Source organism: Eretmochelys imbricata, chromosome 12 (assembly GCF_965152235.1).
Source record: "Eretmochelys imbricata isolate rEreImb1 chromosome 12, rEreImb1.hap1, whole genome shotgun sequence".
NCBI classification, from domain to species: domain Eukaryota; kingdom Metazoa; phylum Chordata; order Testudines; family Cheloniidae; genus Eretmochelys; species Eretmochelys imbricata.
In genome coordinates, this window is record NC_135583.1 from 40,974,327 (window position 1) to 40,997,658 (window position 23,332).

The window sequence follows — 23,332 nt, forward strand, 5'->3', positions numbered from 1 at the left end:
GCACAGACAAATTAAACGGTGATTTCTCCTCTTCCCCTCCTGCTGTGACACAGCTGCCTTGGAGGAGAAACCTTTTGCGCTGTATTCTGCTCGGTTAGGGCTGAATTTTCATCTTGGGTAGCAGGCACTGCTTGCCTTGAAAAATCTCCAGTGGTGCTGGACTCTACAGGAGATGCAGCGCTGGGCTGCTTGTCTCTCTGAGGACAGGGCTGAGCCCTTGGTTGTAGGCTGTTGTAAGTGACAGTGTGGCACACAAACTTCCCATCCAGTGAGTGCTTGTTTGCACCAGCTTTAGCTCTTTGTCTCAGCCTTATTATGAAGTAGATTTTTGCTTCTGGCCCATGGCAGCAGATAGTTCAAGGCAAGTTGAGATCTGTTACCTGGCTGAAAGTACTAGAAAAGCAAATAGAATCTGTGTAACCTGATGCTGGTGTGTGTCACTTTGAATCACTGGCTGCACCCTGCTTATCAGCAAGCCTCATTTCGGATGGGGCAAGTGGGGAAAAAGCTCTTTCCTTCCATCTCTGAGGTTTCCTGAAGGATTTACTTCATCACAGGCACATTAAATCTGCCACAGCGATGTCAGGGGAGACATTTCCTCTGGTTAGTCAGGGATTATCCGCCCTGCTCTGCAGGGGGAGGGGAAGCTGCTTTGTTCCTTCAGTAACTAATCCACCAACCTGCCGGTGCTGTCACTTGCTTTAGCAAGAGAAAGCCATAGTAATTAGCTTTCCCTCAATGGCATGGGCCTTTCAGTGCAATGCAGGGGAGGTGCCAGCCTACCAGTGCTGACCAGTGCAGAGAAAACCCTACAATATTACCTCCAGGGGTATAGACATCTTTGCTGCATGGTACAGTGTGTGAATTCCAGAACAAGAAATATAGCATTCTTTTATTTATATTAGTGTAGCGCCTAGGGACCCCGGTCCTGGACCAAGACTCCATGGTGCTAGGCGCTGTACAGACACAGAACAAAGAGCTAGCCCTTGCCCCCCAAAGAGCTGACAATCCTAACTATAAGACAAGAGAAACAGATGGAGACAAGAGTCAGGGAAGTACAAGGAAACAGTGCAGGCCAGCATGACAGGTGTCGTCTCAGCACACCCAGCAGCCGAACCATTGTCAAGTGTTTTTAGATGTGCCGGCAAAGGAGAGTTTTACAGAGAGGTTTGAAGGGGGATCATGAGGTAGCTTTGCAATGTTTCCAGGGAGTTCCTCCAAAATGTGAGGGGCAGAATGGGAGGAAGCACGAAGGGTCTGGTGTGAAAATGCAATGGACAGAGAAATGTTACAGATGGGCAGCCGTGTAGTGCAAGGGCACCATTGCTTTAGTTTATGGTGTTCCCAGAACTCTGCAGTGGTGGTAGCCCTACTATTAACTGGCTGAAGTCTGTCTGTGTAGAATTGGAGGATGCCAATGAGCAGTCCAGGCTGTGTGACGCTGATACAGCGCTGTGTGTTCTGCGCTGCTGTCTGAACTGAGAGGGAATCGCTTAGAATTCAAAGAGAGGTGAAGTTAACAATGACTTGGAAATGCATTGAGACGCGCTCTTGAGAACACCTCACCTCTGGTCCCCTGTTACGGAAGCCAGTCCTTGGTTCAAGCCATCTGCTGTTCAGAACTGGAGAATGCGGTTGGCTTATGTCTGGCAGCAGAAGCCCGAGTTTATCATGCCTACTGTAATAGTGGATGTTCTTGTTGTTCTTCATAGAAATGTTAAATCTTTGTGTGACTGCTGCTGAGCCTTGTGGTATCTTGTGGCAGCTAGTCCTGCACGATAACTCTGCTTGGCACATTTTTTATTAAAAAACCCCTTTTTATCAGCTTTAAATTTTGGTGTGTTTCGGCTGCGTGTGTCCCCTTGCTCTCGTAGTATGAAGGACTAGACAACAGTGCCCGCTTTGCCCACTCTGAACCATTCATTCTTCTTCAAGCGATGGCTCATATCCATTCCAATAGGTGTGTTCGCAACGTGTGCACGATTGGCGGAAGGTTTTTCCCCTAGTGGTACCCAGCTGTGGAGTCCCCTGGAGTGGCGTTTTCATGGCATTGTATATCGGTCCCTGCCGCCTGCTCAGTTCCTTCTTACAGCCTGTGACAGTCGTTGGAACAGCTCAGTCTCTTGCATTCACAAGTGCCTACCTACCCCTTTTCTTAGTTGTAAATAGTTTCATAGAGTGATAGTTACAGTAGTTAGTAGTTTCATAGTTAGCTAAGCTTACTTCGGGGGGTCCCCCCCAGTTTTCCCCAGATACCGGGGCATGCCTCTGTCACAGGGGTTTAAGTCATGAGAGGTGTACGAAACCTATGCCCAGAGGCGATGCTGCTTGTCTTAAGTGTCTGGGAGAAGGTCAGACAGACAAGTGCTCCATTTGCAGGAGCTTTAGACCCAGGACTAAGAAGGAGCGGGACTATCGTTTGAAGCTCCTCCTGATGGAGTCGGCCCTCAGCCAGTACCTGAAGCTGCACCAGCAGCCTCGGTGCGGGATGCCCCGGCACTGAGAAGGGTCTCCTCCAAGGAGCATCTGCACCACCCCCTGGCTCATAAAGCCAGTGCTAGCAGGCAGCACCACTCTCAGTCCCTAGTGTCGCATAAGAAGAAGAAGGCGGCAGATGGGTTGTTTCCCCCATCAAGAAGCCATGAGCGGATTCCAGCGGGGTGCATCCCACGTGAGACACCCATGGCCTGGGTGCCTTGTCTCCTTGAAGAATCCGCTTTGTCTGCACAGAGACTGGGGTATATCTGCTTTGGGCTGGGCCATTCGAGCACTCTGTCTCCCACCCTAATACAACTCGCTGAACGTTCTGTGTCTGGACAAGAGGGTTGTACGTCTCATTAGCACATTTTCATCAGTTATGCAAAATTGCATCCCTACCTTTCTCTGTCCCTTGATCCCTTCCTGTGCCTCTCTAGACTGTCTCCTGGGCCTGGTTTAGGACAAGCAGGACTGCAACTCTGCCTCTTTGTCCCATAAGCCCTGGGTGATGCTTTAGTAGTTGAATTGAAATGCATGTGTGTGCAGTAATGCCCTCTTCTCATCAAGCAGAAGTGCATGCGAGAGGCATCTCCGCTATCTGGCCGTGTAGTAGGTCAGCAGCAGAGCGGCATGTTTAGGGGCTGCCTGGCTCTGAGAATCAGCTAGGCCTAGAGCAGCACGCGGCAGCCTGCTAGCATCTTGTTCAGATCCAGGTGAGAGCGACGCTCTTCTCTCGAAAGAGCTTGCCCTTTTCTGATGGCTCTGATGTCCAAGGGCACGGCCCCTGACCAGGCTGGCTCTGTCTGTTGTTCCCACACCTATAGTCTCAGATGTACAGCCGGTATCACTGGGGCCTGAAAAACTACCGGCAGTGAGCAAACGCCCCTTGGGAGCATGGAGTCTGAGCTCTCTGCCTAATGAGGCAAGATGAGAGCCGTCACACCAGCCTCTGTGCTCTGAGGTAAGGCAGGAGGTCAGATGAAAAGATCAAGATCCAACCTCTCTCTCTTTAAAATCTGTGACTCCAGAGTGAGGGCTCACCACAAGGATGCTCTGATATTTAGTGGGTGCCCAGGAAATATCAAAGACAGAGCTGCTCCCCAGCTGCAATGGAAGGATTCTCTTGGCCTGCTCAGCGATGATCCCTGCTCAGCGCCATCTTTAGGGATTCTGGTGTGAACAATCAGTGAAGCATCCACTTTACTGGCTCACCCTTTCCTGTGCTGATACAATGTCACAGTTGCTTCATCTCCATTGAAATATATTGCTGAATTCTCTTCTTCCCATTAAGTGCATGCTCTCGCTTCAGTGGTCTTATGGCTTTGGTGCCACTCAAGATTAGAGTTTTTCAGGGAGCAGATACTGGGAGGGCTGTGGCAGGAAGCCCCGAGAGAGGCACTTGAAGTCACTGGCCATCTAAAAGTGTTAATTTCCCCCACTCCATGGTGCAGTAGCTGCTTGTGTAGAGAGCTTGTTAGCCTGCCACAGTGTGCAACTTCCATTAACAAGTGGTTTTGCCACTGTATTTGGTTGAGAAGCTCTCACCCAGGTCTTGGACCTCAGTTCTACTCTGGTGTGTGTCCCTCTGTATCGGTAATATCTGTGGATTCTTAGTAGCTGGCATCACAAGACGCACTGTAATAAATACCTGAAGGCCAGAACAACTCTCATTTGCCACCTGTGGGTCAGAGAGACAAAATGAGAGAGAAAAGTGTCTTCAGGTACTCATGGAATCTCACACTCTTTTTTTGTCCCAGTTGGTCTGTAATTGTTCTGTGTCTGTATTCTGCATTGTTGTCTCTGCACCTATAATTTTAATAGTGCCCCAAATTAATTTTAGTTGTAGTGTGTAACAGTTTGGATCTGTATTTTCAGAAAATAGAATGCATGGCAATGCACCTGCCATTTTCGCAATGCTTTTGGCTTGATTTTCAGTTTAGTCACACAGGATGCATGTCCTAATGCCTATAAATTGGATAATTGTGCATGCAGGTAGCTAATTAGACACATTTGTGTGCACAGTTACCCAGTTTGCACATCCACAGTACTGGCACATGCTAATTAGATATAGATTTTTTGAACCTTTGGATTTTCTGAAACTCTAGCCTTTAGCACTTCATTCTGATTTTGAAATTGTTTTGTTGTTGTTGTTGTAAGTGTTGAATTTGTAAAGGCTGACAGAAATTACAGACAATGGCGAGAACATGCGCAGCAGAGTGAAAGCCCCAGACACGGGTCTCTGTTTCAGATTACTGATTCAGAATGCTGGTGATCCACTCTTGGGCTGTTTTTCTTGTGTGCCTCTGGAATTGCTGCTAGAGACTAGGTCTGCAGAGTCCCTGTCTGAGACAGCACAGTGGTGCGTTGCTAGTGAGAACACGAGTCATTTAATAATAAGAGCTGATCACTGGCTCACCTGCATTATCTAGGAGAGAAGCTGCTTAAGAGCTACATCTGGGAACTCTATAGGAAAGCATGGTACAGGAACACAGCCATGCTCCAACAGTCATGAAGGGGTTAAAACTACTAGACCCACTAATTTCTAATGCTGGCAACTAAAACGACTGAATTGAAGCAAGGGCTTTTCAATACTGCACCAGGAATGGGCTCAACATAGCGGGAAAGGAGTTCTGAAAAGTCCTTCCCACTAGTGGAAGCATCTCCTGTCCTTTAAACTATTTGCTTTTGAAGCCTGTCAAATCTCTTTAAACCTGTGCTTTCTTCCTCTCTCTCCTGCAGGGGACATGAGCTGCCAGTACAGAGCTCCTCTGATTCATGCCTTCCTGAGAGGAGCAAGAGACCCGGATAGCACCCTGAGGGCTAGCAGTCTGTCCAACTTGGGAGAGCTGTGTCAGAGACTTCACTTCCAGCTGGGCTCCGTGGTTCAAGAGGTATCAACACTTTACATCTCCCCTATATAATAGCCACTTTCGTTGTATCTGTTGCCACTGGAGAGCGGCCTTAATGACATGGTTACAGGTGTCTTCCTGCCGACCCCTCTCCTACAGAGTGGAGGCATGGGATTGGTGGAGGAGGAGCCTTCCTAGGGCTGCTGCATATCTTGCAGGTGTGTTTTTAATTTCCTAATCTTAGAAACCATTCGTGCTGGCTGAGATGGGAATGAGGAGGCCGGTTTATACTCTGAGAGCAGTATGTCCTTTGAATGCAGGTCTTCGGGATCTCCCATTTCGGTCTGTTTATGTATTATACACTGTGACAAAGTTCCTCCTCTGCCTTGGTGGGTCCTGCACTTTTTGGCGGATTTGCTCACCTCAGAGGTTCACGGCAGCCTTCAGTTTGGCCACTTCTGCTAGAGGCTCAAACCTGCCGTTCACTCAGCTAACCTCATCACTGGCCAGCATGTGGGAAATGGAGAACAATCTCCGCAGTCTCTGTTGTCTCACCTAGTGGGTCGGGGACAGGCCAGATCCCTTTCCAAATTAGACCTTCCCTTCTGGTGTTGCTCACAGACCAGGTCAACTCCTCCTGTGTCCGATCAGGAGTTGAGGGGATGGGGGAAACCCGGGCCTGCCCTCTACACCGGGTTCCAGCCCAGGACCCTGTGGATAGCAGCTGTCTACAATGTCTCCTGTATCAGCTGCGTGATAGTTACAGCTACAACTCCCTGGGCTACTTCCCCAGGGCCTCCCCCCAGCACCTTCTTTATCCTCACCGTAGGATCTTCCTCCTGATCACGCTTGTACTCCTCAGCCCTCCAGCAGCACGCCTTCTCACTCCCTGCTCCTTGCACACCTTCCACTAACTGATGGGAGGTCCTTTTTAAACCAGGTGTCCTGATTAGCTTGCCTGCCATAATTGATTCTAGTATGTTCTTAATTGGTTCCAGGTATCTTAGTTAGCTTTTCTGTCTTAATTGGTTCTAGCAGGTTCCTGATTGTTCTAGCACAGCCCCTGCTCTGGTCACTCAAGGAACAGAAAACTATTCATCCAGTGGCCAGTATATTTGCATTCTACCAGACCTCTGTACCCCACTGGTCTGGGTCTGTCACAACACGCAAAAGAATGTAAAGGTTGCAGAGTCAAGCACTCAGGTTAAGAAATGCCAGAATTAAGGTTGCCTATAACCTTGATTTGGCCCCCTTGTGTGTATGCATTATAACATAGTCTTTAATTAAGTGCTCCCATGCTGTTGTTTCATAGAATATCAGGGTTGGAAGGGACCTCAGGAGGTCATCTAGTCCAACCCCCTGCTCGAAGCAGGACCAATCCCCAATTTTTGCCCCAGATCCCTAAGTGGCCCCCTCAAGGATTGAACTCACAACCCTGGGTTTAGCAGGCCAGTGCTCAAACCACTGAACTACCCCTCCCTCAGGACCCCTCCGTCATTCAGTGCACAGGATGGACGGTGCCTGCTGAATGAGCAGCTATTAGATATTTTGTTTTATCCTCATTGTTTGGTGTGTGACTCCAGGTCCTATTTACTGCATGCTAGTCAAGTCCTGTTCTGATACAGAATACAGCTCGCCATCTGAGTCCCAGCTCCCAGTCTCCCTCCCTTGGCTCCTCATCCCAGTCTCCTACCCCTGACGCCTTGTCTAATTTCAGTCTCCTCCCTACCCCTTTCCCCCCTATCCTGGTTCCCAGTGTCTCCCCCACAGCTCCCAGTCACTCTTCCTTGACTCTTCACCTCAGTCCCCCATCCCCCCGCAACTGCGTACCTAGCTAGTCCTAGTCATCCCTGCCCTTAGATTCCTTGTCTAATCTGTCTTCCGCTCACCTGTTTTCCCACTCCCCAGTTCCCAGTCTTGCCCCCAGCACTTTGCCCCCTCTGCTGCCCCTTTCACATGTTCAGCTCTTGTCCCCTTTGCATTCAAGTCAGGCAGCTTCTTCCTCCAGCCTGCTGGGGTGCTGGCAGGTGGATCACAGGAGAGAGTCTCCCTGTCAGTTCCGGTACCCACCACCACAGTGCTCCCGGCCAGCTGGGAACAAGAACAGGGAAAGTCTGGTTCAGCCTCTGTGGCCCTGGCCTGGAGCATGCTCAGTGCAGACAGAATCTTCAGAGAATGTACCTGTTGGTCCCTTCAGAGCATGTGCAAACTGAGCATTTCCAGTGGCCTGTCACTTTACCAGATCTGGGCCGTTTCCACAGGAGCAGTAACGTGCACAGCTCTGACACTGGGGGAAGCCACCATCTGTGCCACATTTCAAGCCCTTGCTGTCAGGCGCTATAGCTTCTCAGTTAAACAACGGAAAGAATATTTTAAACATGGGCAGAACAATGTATTTTTCCCTCTTCTTGTTCTCTGAATCAGCTGAACAATTTTTGTTGGTACTTTTATTCAGTCTGAGGCAGACCCCTGGCATGGAAAATTTCAGCCCAAGTAGTTAAAGTTTGGCAACTGAAAACAGGGTCTTATAATGGGAAGCGTCAGGCTACCAGCCCTGCCTATAATAATTTCACTGTGGTACAAGATCTTAAAGCATGTTTTGTACCTGCTACAGGCACCTCGTCCCAGTTAATAGCATCTCATTATGCTTTTCATTGCTGCAAAAGAGGAGAGTTCTGTGCCAGTTTTATCCTAGTGGCTGGGGTGCTGCAGTCGGAGCACTTTGAGGAAAGGCTTTAGGCAAGGTTCGTTTATATCAGAGGCACAACAAAGGTGGAGTTCCCCCAGCTGCTGTTCTCCCTTGAATTTTTTTCAGGGCCAGAGGTGAGTTTCTCATTTTTTCCCTGGCTGATTGTAACTGTTTGGTGTGTTGGAGGCAGTGAACCTGCTACTCTGGCACTAAACCCAGGAACACCGTGTCACTCACTCAGCCCTGAACACTGCTGAGGCCCAGAAGACTCTGGGCTTGCACAGCCAGTGTGTCTGCAAACAGGCCATTCCCAGAGTTGTTCCCTTCCCATACATCACTCCTTTCTGTGGAAGACATGTGCAGCCCAGGTGTGTGCATGGTCCAGGGCTTTAATTGTTTAGGAACAAACCAACCAAAAATGGCCTCTCAATAGCTATGTGTGAAGAGCACTTTCATACATAGATCAAGTAATGAACTGGCAAATGTCATTCCACGTTCGCACTCTTTGCACATGAGGATCCGGGAAGCTGTCTCTTCCCTTCCCATTTGCAGTCACCAGCCCTCACCTCCCTTCCAGTTGTGCTCTCACACCTCGGTGGCAACTGGATTAATCACGTACATGAAAATAACATTAAATATTTTCCTAGTGTGTTTCTCGCTGTATCCAGCTGCTAGTCTTTATTATGTTGGAGGAGAAGAGCCAGCACCATGTGACGAGACAGCTGTATACTCCTTTCCCCTGCCCCAGGTTGGGAACTGCTGCACTCGAGACTGTAAGCTCTTTGGGGCAGGGACTGTGTGTTTGGGCTTAGCACCGGGGTTCTTTCTCCATGACTGGGCCCCTAGGCACTGTGGTGATATAAGTAACAGAGCAATGTTCCTGCAGCATAGAGCCCCGTAACTAGTGCCGTGGACAATAGATGACAACATTGAGTGCAGCTTGTCGCAGTTCTGTTGCCTGCTCAGCGGTGTCTGTGCGGTGCCCTCTCTGAGCACAGGGCTCAGGTGTGTTTGGCGGCCCAGTGACACCATGCCCCGCACAGAGAGGTGTGGCCCATCAGTAGATAGTGACGGTGGGCCTGGCAACCTGCCGGGATCCCAGGGATCAACCTCATTTGCATAAAAGCGAAGCTCCCTCGTGCCTTTGCTGAAATGGAAGTGTTGCCCATCAAGACCATACCATGCTCCAGCCTCTCCTCCTCTTCACACACATTCTTTGCATCCAGCATCTCTATATTAAAGGCCAGGGTACCTGCGTCTGCGCCATCCAGTGCAAAGTAGGGACACTCCTAGTTTGGTGGCCTGTGTCTGGGATGATACTGAGCTCTAGTCTCCCTAGGGTGCTGAGAACTAGGAATCTCTCCTCCTCATGGCCTGTACCAGGTGCTGATGCAACTTTATCTGTGCTTCCTAATCGGAAGCTGAGGTGCCTGGAATAGTGCACTGCAGTCTTCAGGGCCTCTTCTCCTAAGGCATTGTGTTGGGCTGACAGAAATGAATGTGATTTATAACCACTCTCCCAGGAGCAGGGAGAGGCCGTATCATTGTCGCTTGTGAGCTCCGGTACTATGGCAACAAGTGCTATGGAAATGCTGATAAAAGAGAGCTGCCTATCAGGGCCCGTCAGCCACACACGGGTCAGTGGCGTGCTGCAGTAGGTTTCCGCAGAGACGTGTCAGTGCAGGGCCGGGTTTACAGAGCAGAGATGGGGCCTGCGGTAATGCTCCTTTGAATGAGCAGACTATTAATGAGTTTAAAAGCTATCTACATATTAGGCATGCTGAGATCAGCACCATCCCCGCTGAGTGAGCAGAAGGATATGGCTGAGGCAGGTGCTCACTAGGAGGCAGGCAGAAGTGTGAGCACATGCCAGAGGACAAACAGGTCACCTCTGTTCTGTGCCCAGTTGGTCTGATCCCTTTTCAGACCCTATGGCAGGTGGAAGTGCTTCAGGGAAGGGAGAACTGCTGCAGCAGCAATGGGAGGCTCTCTGCAATCCCCTCTGCTTGTGAGTTGCTTCCCAGCACGGACTCTTCCTGGGGATTGGCTAGGTTAGTCCCAGCCTGCTTGAATTCTGGATGTAAGCGTAAGGGCTGGAAGCAGTGTGGAGATGCCAAGTTTAGCCTGCTGGCCAGGGCATTCCCACAGTGCCCGAAGAAGCTGCTTTTCCAGTGTTTCTGTAGTAATACATCCTGTGAGCTGTATGGTCCCATATGAACGTCGTGTTGGCTTAAACCTGGGCTGTGCCTTCCCACACAGTGCTAGGCAGCGGGCTCCCATCTCCCTGCCAACCTCAGAAGAATCACTGGGGCAGATAGTCACTGGGCTGGAAAGCTGGGGGGATCTTGTTACTGTTCAGGTAGATCTCCAGTAGTTTTGTGTTTAAGCTGGTTCAAGGATTGAAGGGCTTGTGTATTGGCAGAAAGAGAAGGCTGAGGAGCTCCATCCAGAGATTGCCCTAGGGCTGAGTCCTGCAGGGTTGCAGCCCCCCACCCCGCCCCCCCGAAGGTGACCCACTCACTGATGAGTGAGTGGGCACTATGAATGTGCCTGAAACAAGCTGTCGGATCCCTACAATTGTGTGAAACTAGCGCAGGTCTGTTGTGGGTGCTTCCAGATCACTTTAAGCCCTGGCTCCAGCTCCATTCTTCCCTGAGCCCTTAGTCTCTGGCATGAATAAGTATGTGGACAGGTCTGGTGCAGCCCCTCTGTGGCTGCTGTGTAAACCCCTTCTGGCTCCGCAGAAGGCGGGAGTCCAGCCGAGATGAGCAGGCATTGCAGCAGCCAGCTCGTCTGTGAGATGCATTCTCCAGGGTGCGGGGGGACTAGGCACTGTCCTTGAACAAATTGCTGATACTCTCATGCTTTTTCCATTCTGTTTGGAAATGCACCAACCAGTCACGGAAAGTGGAGCATGTCTGTTAATGTCAGGTAGTGCTTTGCAAAGCTGGGATCTACTGGAAGAGAACAGCTTTAGGCACAAGTGCAGTGTGCCCTGGATGATGGGAATTTGGGTCTGTCTCGGCCCCAAAGCTGGAGGCAGGTGGGTTAGAATCTCCCAGGAACTATGGCAGCACATGTGAGGAGGAAGGCAGGTCATGCTCCCAGGCACGACCCAAGAAAAGAGTCCATCTGGGCGGGGCCAGGGAGAGACACTGGGTCACGGGCTGGGATGTGACTTGTAGGACTTTGCTGTTCAGCTCTCTGCTGGTCTACCTGTGCCCGTGAACTGCTGAGACTGGTTCCCCACCACTTGTTCAGAGGCTGCTCTGGGAAACCCTTCTTAGCCCATACGTTTCTGGAGGATCGGCTAGCATCAGAGGCAAGCCGATGCACTGGTGTGGCTAGAAGCTGTGTGGTCAGCAGCAATGCCAAAGCAGAGTGTCCGCAAGCAGCTGGCAGAGCATGCCTTTCCGCAAGACAGAAAGATATAATGAATATTTCCCTCCTGCCTCTGCCCACGCATCAATCTGGTAGTGATAGCGTTTGACAAGATGCCAATGCACCGCATGTCAGCTATTTCAGGAACATGCTAGCTCTGCAAACTCTCCCTGCTGTTGCTGATTATCTAATTAGACTCTTTAAACTCTGCCTGCCTGCTGAACAGCAGAGAAACACGCAGTCTGCATAGCTGAATCCCTGTGCAAGTGAAGTCTCTCTCCTCAAGGTGGAGATTCGCTTGCTCACTAAAGGAGTGATCCAGGGCTGCCCATGTTCTCTGCATGAGACACTTTCCTTTTGGGCAACAGGTTTTCCTCACAGGTTTTTAGATGTAGCTGTTCCAGGAAGTCTCACTCAAGCAATATGTGCCCCCATTTCAGCTACTTTATAACAGTGAGACGCACTTTGGATTGCTCAGTCTGTATGACAGACTCTTCAGTACCTGTTCTGGGTCATAAAAATCACCTGTAATATCCGAAAGGGGGTTTTAAATAATAAAATATCCAGTGTCTCCCTATGACCCACAACATCTGGCATTGCTGAGAGAGCGCCCGCCTCCTGGGGGAGAGAATCGCAGCACCATCCAGTGGCCCCAAGAAATGCAGACATCATGGATGCCAATGCCCAAACAAGGGAATATATGAACCAAAACCAGTCTTGTGCCACTGAGCAATTCAGAGGCCAGGAGGTACCTTATAAATACCTAGGCCAGTAGCATTCCTTCTCAAACCTTCTAAGGAGTGGGAGTACGTGACCTGGCCACGCTTGGAATCCTTTGTTATACAATAGCTTTCTCGTCGCACAGTCTCCGCTGCTTTCCTGGGTCCCAGCTCAGCTTTGCAGCCCCCGTTGCCCTGACAACACACAGAGCAAAGCCTCTCCCAATCCACGGGGAGCCTAGTGGCGTCTGCACAATTAATCAAATCTGGATGCATAAAGTTAGGTGCCCAAATCCACGTTTAGGCCACTAAATTGATCTGTGTAAAGGTGCTAAATGACCCAGCTCTCACTGAAGTCAGTGGCAGTCTCAGGAGCTCAGCACCTTTGAGAATTTGGTCATTTTATTTAGGAATCTAACTTTAGGCACCTGGGTTTGAAAATGTAGGGAGCCAGCTTGAGAGGCCAGAGGTCTTCTGAAATTGTCAAGAGGATTTCCCCCGTCCCATCCCCTGAAATCACAGAGAGTGGGACATCATCCCCCGCACCAGCAGGGAATGCTGAATGAGCAGCCCCATACCTCGGCTGGCAGAAAAGGCAGGAGAGCAGCATAACATCTGTGTCAGGAGTCTTCCCACTCGTGACACAGCCCCCATTGCCTGCAGCTTCTGTAAAGACCCATGTCATGGGGTGCTCTCTAGCCTGCTGGGCCAGGTATGCCTTGGTTTTCGTGGGCTTGTTTCTGCGCCAAGTTCTCCTGCCTGCTCTGGAGCTGCAGGTGGGCAGGCCCTGGGGGCTGTTGCTGCGACGTTTTCCCTGCTGTGTGTATGCCATGCCTTTGTGGATCTGCATGTGACAGTCACTGATATGTTTTCCACATCATGTGTGGGTGTGCTGACGGGTTCCTGACTGCACCCCCGCCCCGCCCCGAGACACTGCAGTGGGGACGATGGAACGTGGCAAAGGCACTGCATACACTGACAGAGTTCTCACCCCGGTTTGCCCTGCCAGGTGACCTCCTGTTTGACAGCCGTAGTTAAGACAGATGGCGAGGCTGAAGTCCGAAGAGCTGCGGTCCATGTGGTGGTGGTGCTGCTCCGTGGGCTCAATGAGGAAGCGACTGAGGTAAGCCTCCATCCCTGCTCCCAGAGCAGCCTCTTGGCAGACTGACCCTCACTCCTGGCACCACGCTGCTCACGCATTCTCTCTGGAGCCTACGGTCAACACACCTGGTTCCTGCCACGTAGCAAGGAAACTCCCGAGTGTCTCCAGACCCAAGGGTCCTGCCCGCTACACCCATCCCAAGCCTGGTGAGCATAATGTGCTCTCATACAGCAACTTACTGAACTCTCTGGGTATCTCTGAAGCAATCTCTAGATAGCAGCCGTTCAGGCTCTGATTGTGCAAGTTGAGTCACTGGGAAGGGTTACGAGAAACATTTCCTCTAGACGTTGTGGGCAGTAAAACCTAAGGTGTGGCTCTTGGGAGCCTAATAACTCACAAGGTAAATTTCCATGTCTAGGCAACAGCTAATGAAAGTGTAACGGTGAGTAGGAATTCATTCCCCCTGCAGGGTTTCCTGCCTAGCTCTTGGGCCGAGCTCTAAGATTAGTGCACAACAGTGTCTCCTCTTATTGTCTGCATGTGCCAGTCCCCAGCAGGGAGCGCCCCCTCTGCAACACCCAGGAGTTCTAGAAATCATGAGCCCTCTGTCCTGGTTTCGTGGCTCCTAATGCCCAGACCTGTTCAGGAGTCACCAGCATGAATGTAGTGAAATATTAAGAGAACAGTAATTACCCTAAAAGTCACAGACTTCCTCTACTTCCCAGCACCCACTGTTAATGTTCTGCATTAACACTGATCCCAGCTTCCTTGCTTGCACAGCAGCTCCTGGGTATTGGCTGTTCCCCAGAGCAACCTCCCTGCATTGCTATAGCAAAGGCTGTCTTCCTGCCATGACCAGAGATTTTACTACCATCTCTGACTGTCTAATCCGTGCTAGTTCTGACTTACGAGAGCACCCAGGCCATGCTGCTAGCCCCGGGCTGCTCTGTTCCTTTTCCCTGATCTTCCATGTGTTTGCAGAGAGTGGGAAAGAGCAAAGCCACCAAAGCTACAGCATCCGGCTGGGGTCAGGAGCAGGCCCAGCACCTGGAGAAGGGGAGACACTGCACAGAATGGGCAGCACTTGCTGTCCACATGAGCTCCCCAGATCCCTCCACTGTTTCCTGAGCTGAGGCTTGCTGCTCTGTGCAGGGATCTCTGTTGCAGCAGGCTGCATGCAGTGGGAGGTCCCAGCCAGCTGGGGAGTCTGCAAAGCACCAGTGAGCCCTCACCTATGGGAGAGACTGTGATGACTGCCTCTCCTTTGGTCTGTCCCTGGATGAAAGCCCAGCTCTTTATCACACATTAGTAAAGCCTGTGTGCGGAATGACCCAGCCACTCCGCCAAAGATGTCAGAGCAGGATTGGTTCTTCACTGGTGTTGCTGAACTTTCAGCTAGTTTATCCCCTTTGAACTGTACTTCTGTGAAGTCAGGAGCTGGTCTGAGCCAAGCTCCATCCCCTGTAATAACCTACACGATCGTCTTGGGCACTTCAATGTGCAGCAGAGAGCCATGCAGTTTCAGGCTACGCTGCCCTTCCTTGCTGTCTGCTGAGGCCCCTTGGATTCTTCCCTCACAGTGGATTTCTAGCCATAAAATCCTGCTGGGTAGTGCCAAGCTGCTCTGTGCCACCTCCAGGATGTGGGACCCTGTAGGGAGGACTCACTGGGTCAGTGTGAGAGGGACCTGCTAACGAAGTGCAATACAGCGGGTGTTGGGAGTTGTGCTGCCAGAAATGACTCGGTCCTGCTGAACGAGCTAGCCCCATATGAGTGGCAGTAGGCTTGTTATACAACAGAACTGGCCTGGGCAGAGGTGATGCATGGCCAATATGCACAGCCAAGAGTTTTACAGTGCAGCTCCCTTATTGTGCTGAGAGCTGGCCCTTCTGGCGTCCACAAGGCAAAACAGAGTATTAAGAACATACGAACCACCATACTGGGGCAGACCAACGGTCCATCTAGTCCATTATCCTGTCTAGTGCCTAAGGCTTCAGGGGGAATCTACAGAACACGGCAGTTTTGAGCGATCCATCCCCGTTGTCCAGTCCCAGCTTCTGGCACATGGGGATCTGTAGTTTCCACCAGCTGCACTTCTGTATTCAAGAGCGTGACAGCTGATACCACCCTGATAGCATGCCAGTTGGGTGCAGTGCTGGTACTCCAGGCATGTTGTCAGTGCAGCCCTTTGTGGGGCAATTGGAGCACCCCAGACGTGGGCGCTGTGGTGGGTGGGTGGGTATCGAACAGCGCGTCACTGTAAAGGCTTCCCTGTAAATGCTGATGCAATAATATGTAAAATCTGGGAAGTGTCGCTCTGGATTTCTTGAGTTCACTAGAAATCCCACGTCAGAGCTGAATGTTTTGGTGGCAAAGAGCAAATCCCATCTGGGAAGCTGCATGTTGTTCTCTTACACCAGCACGCTGGACAACGTGCAATGGTGGCAACAGCTCTTACGCCAAGGTCCAGCCCAGCAGTGGGTCTAAACCACGACGGCTCCTTAGTGTCAGCGAAGCGTGCTCATGGCTGCCAAGAGCACCCTGGCAACAGGTGACTGGATCTGAGGCCTGGCTGCAGAGCCTGCACCTTGGCTGCTGCTGCTGGGGCTTGGAGGGGCTCTGCCTTTCCAAGCAGCAGCTCCCTACCTGGTTGTCTCACTGCAGATTCTTTCTACAATGCAGGTCACTGTAGCTTACACCCAGAGAACCAACCCCTGGGGAAAGCAATCCAAACCAAGTGCAGGGCAGCCCCCACAGCCCCTTGTCACACCCCGCACATGCTGCGCTCGCTGGAGAGGCCATAAAACTTAAAGCCAGGACTTCTGCGTTCAGACTGTGCTACTGTCCTAGCTTCACCTCCTTGTGGTCCCTGCACAGGCTGAGAGCTGCCCTGCAGCTTCCTGCCTTTTCTTGTCTTATGTCTCCCCCACCCACAAGTTGTTTTAACACCTTTTTGAGTGTGTGTTGACACTGGCTGCAGAATGGGCTATCGGCTGATCCAGCCTGTTTCCTCTGCAGAGCTATTCCCCCAGTAAGTGCTCCACATATAGACAGAGGCTCACTGTAGTGCACAAATGAAAAGAACATTTATATGAGGATGACTCACACCCAGGTTAATTTTATTCCTCTGCAAACTTTCAAAAACAGTCATCAAGGTCCTTGATAGGCAGAAAACAAATGAACACGCCCTCCCATCCTGGGCACTGCCTGTTGGTGCTCCTCCCCCGCTAACTGTCTGCCTCTAACCTTTCTGCTTCCCCCACCTCCAACAGACAGCATGTGGCATCAGCAAGCTGCCCTACTGGGGCTGGTGCTCACTCTGCTCCAGGCTCAGTGCATTGATTGTCACAGTTCTTGCTGGGAATGGAACACCTTCTCTCCTGGAAAAAGAAAAGGAGTACTTGTGGCACCTTAGAGCCTAACCAATTTATTTGAGCATAAACTTTCGTGAGCTACAGCTCACTTCATCAGATGCATCTGATGAAGTGAGCTGTAGCTCACGAAAGCTTATGCTCAAATAAATTGGTTAGGCTCTAAGGTGGCCATAGTCCTCCTCTTCTTTTTGCGGATACAGACTGCTACTCTGAAACGTCTCTCCTAGGGCTCTCAGCAGCTGGGGCAGGTTTCCTGTGGCTGATACCATTGACCAGAGATTGAGAGCATCACAATCTCAGCTCTATTACAGCAGCTACATTTGCTTTACCACTTCCTGTCACTCATAGGCAGTTTCCCAGTGTGCTTCGGCTGTGTGTGGTTAATATGCTTCTCTCTGGAACCTGGAAGCTAGAGAGCTGGGTGCTGACTGGGATGCTTACTTGCGTTCCTATTGCAGGTTTGTCTGTATCCACCTCTACCTAGTAGGTGTCTGATAATTTCTCCTCTTGCTAGCTGCTTACAGGGAAAAGGAGCTGCTCTTTGTCCCTCCACCCCCTCAAGAGTGTCTGCAAGCGGGGACAGATTTCTATAGCTCTCCCCCTCCCTGAGCCTCCACTCAGGGAGAGTGAATCATACTAGCGCCTGCCTCTGCTGTGCCCATATGTAGTTTTCTTGGGCAGCAGAGTGAAACTGACATTCTGATTTGCAGGGCTAGGGACCGAATTCTGGATAGAGGCAGTGAAACTGACCAGCGTGGAGTTAATCTCTTCTGCCACCCTAGGGGAAAGCTGTGATCTGCAGCAGAGGCACTGGAGCTGTCTGCAGTCTCAGGAAGTTGACACTGCGTTGCTTTACATTCAGTTCATATTTCCAAGGTTTTTCCCTCCCCTCCCCCCCCCAAGGGTTAGAGTTAGCAACTTTTGCAATGGAATATTAATTTATAAAGAAATTGAAGTTTCACATACACACCCCTACCTGTGCCCAGTCACATTCCAGTGAATGCTTCCCACTTGCCATGGTAAAGTGGATTTGTCCAGTCCTGGTTATCTGTCCCAGTGTAGCCAGGTGTGTCAATTTCTCTGTGGGGGAGTGCTTGTCAATCTTGCAGCCTTTCATTTCTTCCCTGTTGTTTGGCTGCTTGTAAGGTTTTATTCCTGTGTGAGCAACATGCTATATAAAATTTATTATATGGCAGTTTACCAGGAGGAGGATTCCAGTGAAGTTGCTGTACCTGAACAAGCTGCTGGTTAAGGTGGAAGAGTTTTGCTACCATCCCAGTGCAGCGCAATGCCTGTTGAATGACTAACTTCAGGTGGTGGCTGGTGTACAAATTACTGAGGTAGCCTGCTAAATACAGGGAGGCATGTGGCCTAGTGGACTGAGCACAGGATTGGGAGTCAGGAACTCCTGAGTTCTAATCCCTGTTGTGTCCCTGACTTGCTTTGGGACCTCTGTCTGTTTCCCCATCTGTGAAATGGAGTTAGTGCCTTGGGCATGTACTGGGGAGGGATAGGAGGTTTGACAATGTGCATGCTAGGTGCGGTGTTGCATTGGTTATGGTTTTGAGGGGTTTCTGCTGAGGCCTAGCTGCTGTTTCAAGAATCCCAATATAGGCAAATTTCCTGGGGGCCTCCCCTTTCCCACTTTCCTCCAAAACACACACACGTAGAAAGCCGCCCCCCCCCCCCCCCCAAAAAAAAATCCTGCGTTCGGTGCCCAGCAGGTGCAGGATGTGCGGTTATTGCTGCGAAGGGGAGTGGAGCGAGTCTGGCATTAAAAGTGCAGTAGGTGAACTTCCCCCCAAAGAGCAGTAGGTGGCGCTCATGCAGGCATGTGATGCCAGCTGCCCTTTGGATCAGTGGTGCAGTTGCGGAAGTGCCCGCCGCATGCATGGCCGAGGGAGAGGTCAGGTGTGCGGCGGGAGGGGATCTTCAGGATGAAGATTAGATGCCCTGTCACAGGTGTGGGTCGGTTTGATAAGGCATGAACTGAGTTCTAATCTATCGCATCCCGGAGAAGCCCTGTCGACACAATAGCTTCCTCCCCCTTCAGCAGCAGGGCGCCCTGGGGACCCCTGGTTGGACTCACCAGTTGATAACTGGGCCAGTGTTCCATTCACACCACACTGGATCTTCATAATGGGGGGAGAGAGCTAGGGCCAGCAATGGCCTGGGTCCAGCAAAGCTGTGCCTGGCCTTGCCATGCTTGTCCATGGGCAGCCGTATTCCTGGGGAGGAATGAGAGTGGCTCCGAGCTCTGCTGCTCAGGACTGGCGATAACAGCAGCCACTTGGGCTTCATGCTCCGGGGCTCCACGTGTTGCACTGGGAAGACTAGCAGCCTTGTGGTCCCACAGAAACATCACAAACACCAAATTCAAGGCTTGGATGCAGAGCGAAGTGGAGAAAGCCCAAGGACTTGCACACTAGTGAGCCTGACTGGTAAAATCCCCTTTCCCAACCCACCCTCTGGCTGTGCATGACCTCTCCAGCTGCCCCTCACTTTCTTCACAGCATCTCTGCTGGGCAGGGCTGACAGCAGCTGCAGGTACCTGGAGTCTCCCCTTTTTGGTACATTTTGTTGGCACCCATTTCCCTTTGCACGGAAGAGGCACACCCTCCCTCTGATCTTCAGAGCCAACAGCTGAAACACCAGGCACTGGGGAAGGGAGGTCCAGGCCGGGCCATTCAAAGTATCTAGCTCCTTTGAGTCTCTGGATGAACAACAATGGCTCTGGTGAGAACCCAAGGACTTGCCTGTTTCTTCCCTTCCCCATGGGACACCTTCTTCCCTCAGCTTGTGAACATGAGGGACTCTGCCTCCGTATCAGGCCTGCCTGCCCATCCCTCTCCACAGCAAGGGGAGGTCGCGCTGGTGGAAGGTCCGTGTCATTCGTGCTGGAAATGGCAGTGCCCTGGGCTGTGTGTAAAACTAACCCTTCCGGTAGCACGTTCTCAGCTGGCTGTGCAGAAAGTCTGCTCCCTTCATGCCTGGCCCCATGTGGCTGGGGGACCCAGGCTGGGCAGTGCTGTGCCAGTTGCAGGTGACCTACAGGAATACAGCCAGAGGGAGAGGCTTTGATAGGTTGCAGGTGGTCATGGGCTTGTGAGCCTCTCACTCCAAGGAAGGCATCTAGCCTTGTCTCTCTCTCCTTGGCCTCTCCTGCTGATTGCTGGATTCTCCTGCTCAGGAGTAAGACTGAGGAAAGGGGAACTTGGCACAGGAGCCCTGTGGACAGTTTCCTGTGTCACAGGTAAAACATGTCAGTGCTATATCTCGGAAAGCCGTGGGCATTGCCATGGGGGCATTCATGTAAATGCAGTGACTGAGGAATGGCCCTTTTATTCAGGGGCAAGGACTTTTCACGCTCTCCTTGCCAGTTATTTGGTGTTCCCAGCAGCAGAATTTGTTTGGCCACCTTTCCCTTGTTAAAGGAAATAGTTCTCTGGCTCTTGGGAATTCCCAGAGACGGGTTGGGATTGCACTACGCTTTGCCCTTGCTCGGCTCCTGCTAGAAGTGGATGCCATTGACGAGTTCTCTCCCACCCATTGCTGTGCCATCGGGTAACACAGTGAAGACAAGGGGGTGCAGGGGACAAAGCCTTTGGACAACCAAAGGGTGCAAAAGCCAAGGAGGGGAGGGGGATCATTTAGGGCAGTGGTTTTCAAACTGTGGGTCATGACCCAGTACTGGGTCATGGAATGGAAGGCACTGGCTTGCGGTGGCTCTGGTCAGCACTGCCAACCAGGCCATTAAAAGTCCCATTGGCGGTCCCTGCCCAGCTAAGGCAGGCTAGTCCCTCCCTGTTCTGACACCGTGCTGCACCCTGGAAATGGCCAGCAGAAGGTCCTGCTCCTAGGCAGGGGGGCCATAGGGCAGGGGCAGTGCATGGAGCCCCGAGCACTGGCTCTGCACTCCCATTGGCCAGGCTGGGGGGGGGTGCCTGCAGGCGAGAGCTGCGTGGAGCCACTTGCGCGCTTCTGCCTAGGAGCCGGCCCTGCTGCTGGCCACTTCCAGGGTGCAGCTCAGTCCACGGTGCCAGGACAGGCAGGAAGCCTGCCTTAGCACCCCTGCTGTGCGGCTGCCTGGGAGCTGCCCGAGGTAATCCCATGTCCCAATCCCCTGTCCTAGCCACCACCCCCCCAGACCCAGAGTCCCTTCCTCACCCCAAACCCCTCTGCTCCAGCCCAGAGCCCTGACCCCATCAAGTACCCCAACCCTCTGCCCCAGCCCTGAGCCCCCCCCAAACTTGGTGTGTCAGGCCAGAGCCTGCCCTGCTCCCTGCGGGATGGTGCCACTGTAGATACGGAGCTGCGCATCACACAGCACTGAAGGAAGGTGTCCCTGGGCGTCAGCTGAGCCCACTGCTGGTGTGTCAGCCCACGCCGGGGAGCAGCCCCTGCCCCAGGGCCCTTTCTAGGATGAGAATGGACGCCAGAGTGTTAGCGGGCTCACTACCAGGGCAGGGAAGGACTTTGTGTTTTCAGGCATCTCTGGACTTCATCTATCCCTGCCATTAGGAGATGGGATTTTCTAACCCATATGCATGTCCAGAAAGGCCTTTGCCCAAATCCCAGAGATCTAGAACCTCCTGCTCCAAAGCTGTGAAAGCCTGGTTCTGTGCATCCCTTCCCCATGAACGCCACACGTGCTCACACCCTTCTCTGGTTCTCTCCTCCGTCAGCCAGGCTGGATTGTGCATATGCAGCTCTGACCTATGGGGGCAGCCAGTGCTCCTACGGAGCAGCGGGTCACATGGCAAGTGGGTTAGTAAGGGGTGTGCACGCACAGCCAGACAACTTGGCTAATCTGTATGTGCTTCAGTTCCCGAGCCGAGGAGCTAGAAACCTGCCCTGGGGAGAAAAGCCACCACCGGCCTGTTTTAGGGAAAACCCAGTGGCTCAGCATCTGCTGGGGGGAGTGAGCACGTTCGGTTGTAGCTCTCAGTGTTTACAGAGGAGAGGCTGTATCATAGTCCCTCTCTGACAGGTGGGGAAACTGAGGCACAGAGGGGCAAGGGATTTGTCCAAGTGATCCTATTGCTGTGATTTGCTGTAGTGTCCTGTGACTTGGCTGAGCCTGGGGTGCTGGACAGAAGGCGACAGGTCCCTGCCCCAATGGGACACGCTGGTGGCTTATGGCTGGCTGTACCTAATGTGAAGGCAGATAATGAGCCTCTTGGAGGTGCTGACTGTCCATCTCTCCCCAGGTTCTCAGGGATGTGCTGCGGGATCTCTACCGCCTGCTGAAGTCAGTGGTGGCTTCTGACCGGGATGAGGTCACTGTGCTTCACGCTCAGCTGGCCTTGGAGGAACTCGATGACATCATGAGGAGGGTCTTGTTTCCCCCACAAACCCTAGAGAAGAAGCTCGTGGTCCTGCCTTAGCAGGACAACAGGCCAGCAGGGTCGAGTGCCCCCAGCACGACTTCCAAGCCGACTCACGCCTGCTTGTCTGTGCCAGCACGCAGTGCCAGGAGAGGCCGGATTCCTGCGTCCCACGGCCTCATCTCTCATCCCCTTCTGCCTCCCGGTTTGCTGAGAGCATTTAACACACTGTAGGATGTGCTTAGAATTTGCTAGTCCTCCAGAGGCTCCTGCCCCAGCCTGTGTGACTTGGGGCCTGCCAGCATGTGTTCTGGCCTGTCTGCCTCGGCTATGAATGAGGCCACGTGGAATCTGCAAGAAATCAGAAAGTCACAGTGAGGGCTCCCTGCCTGTGTAGACTGCAGCATTGCTCAGGGCTGGCACAGCTACGGGTGGCAGCTTCTCTCAGTGACGAGCATGACAGGAACTCATGCCGGGAGTCACTTTTAAAACCAAAACCAGACTTGTACTGAACCCAAAGGCAGGGCAGGAAAAAATCCCCACCTGTGAAGAATCCATTTGCTCTGCCTTCAGTTCATGTTTAATGGGACAGCTGCCAATGAAACCACTGGCACGTCACAGTGAGGAGGCACTGGCATCGGGGTGGCTCTGGCCCAGGTACATCCCAGAGAATTCAACCGGCCTGCCAGGTGCAGAGTCCCCCTTGCCCCCCATGTGCTCAGACTGAGGGGACTCGCTGCTCAAAATGCAGAGACCTTATTCAAACAACGGCCCCTCTCCACGCCCGTGGGACTGGCTCCTCGGCGAGAGGTGAAACGCAGGGACTGGAAGTCCGCTTTCAGGTTCCCTCCCTGCGTTTGACCGTGCTGCGTGTTGCTCTGCACTGCTGTTCACCCCCGTTTCACTGGGGGCTCTCCGGCATTAGCACTGTGCTGCAGGGCTGGGTTTCAAATACCTTTCCAGGGGAATTATTTACAAAACCTCCCCCATGAGCCCCCGCTGCGGTGCCTGGCGCGGGTGGGGTATGTTTGATGTTGTTTTTAACAATACCTGAAGTGTGGGCCAACCTTGTGGTGGCAGGGCCCCCTGAGCTGGCTATAAAGGACCTCTGTCAATGTCACGACCTGTAAAGTCAACGTGCGTGGTCCCTATCTCCTGGGCAGAGAGAGGGGCACGGCAGAGCATGCTGTCCTGCTCTCGCCACGGAAGCTGGCCCCCGGTACCATGCTGGAGAGCGTAGCCCAGACCAAGCAAGTGCCCTGCGGTGTATGTGCCCGAGGAAGGGAAATCGGAGGAAATGGGTTTGTTTTCACTTGCAGAGGAGAGGGAAGGGAATTGACCTGGACAGTGCCCTGGGAAATGCAAAGTAGGATCCAGCCCCTCCTTCCCCTCGAGCTGTCCATGCAGCCTGGT

General features: G+C 52.2%; 1 protein-coding gene across 2 annotated transcripts in view; it reads left to right on the forward strand.

Annotated features, from left to right (window-relative positions):
- Window positions 1-23,039, forward strand: part of TANGO6 (transport and golgi organization 6 homolog) — an 89,556-nt gene extending 66,517 nt beyond the window's left edge. For both annotated transcript variants that reach the window (XM_077831257.1, XM_077831258.1), the window contains exons 16-18: window positions 5,218-5,369; window positions 13,126-13,239; window positions 21,803-23,039. In XM_077831257.1, coding sequence (XP_077687383.1) covers window positions 5,218-5,369; window positions 13,126-13,239; window positions 21,803-21,979 — 443 coding nt within the window. In that variant the 3' untranslated portion in view covers window positions 21,980-23,039. The remainder of the gene's footprint in view (window positions 1-5,217; window positions 5,370-13,125; window positions 13,240-21,802) is intronic.
- Window positions 23,040-23,332: the final 293 nt, after the last annotated feature.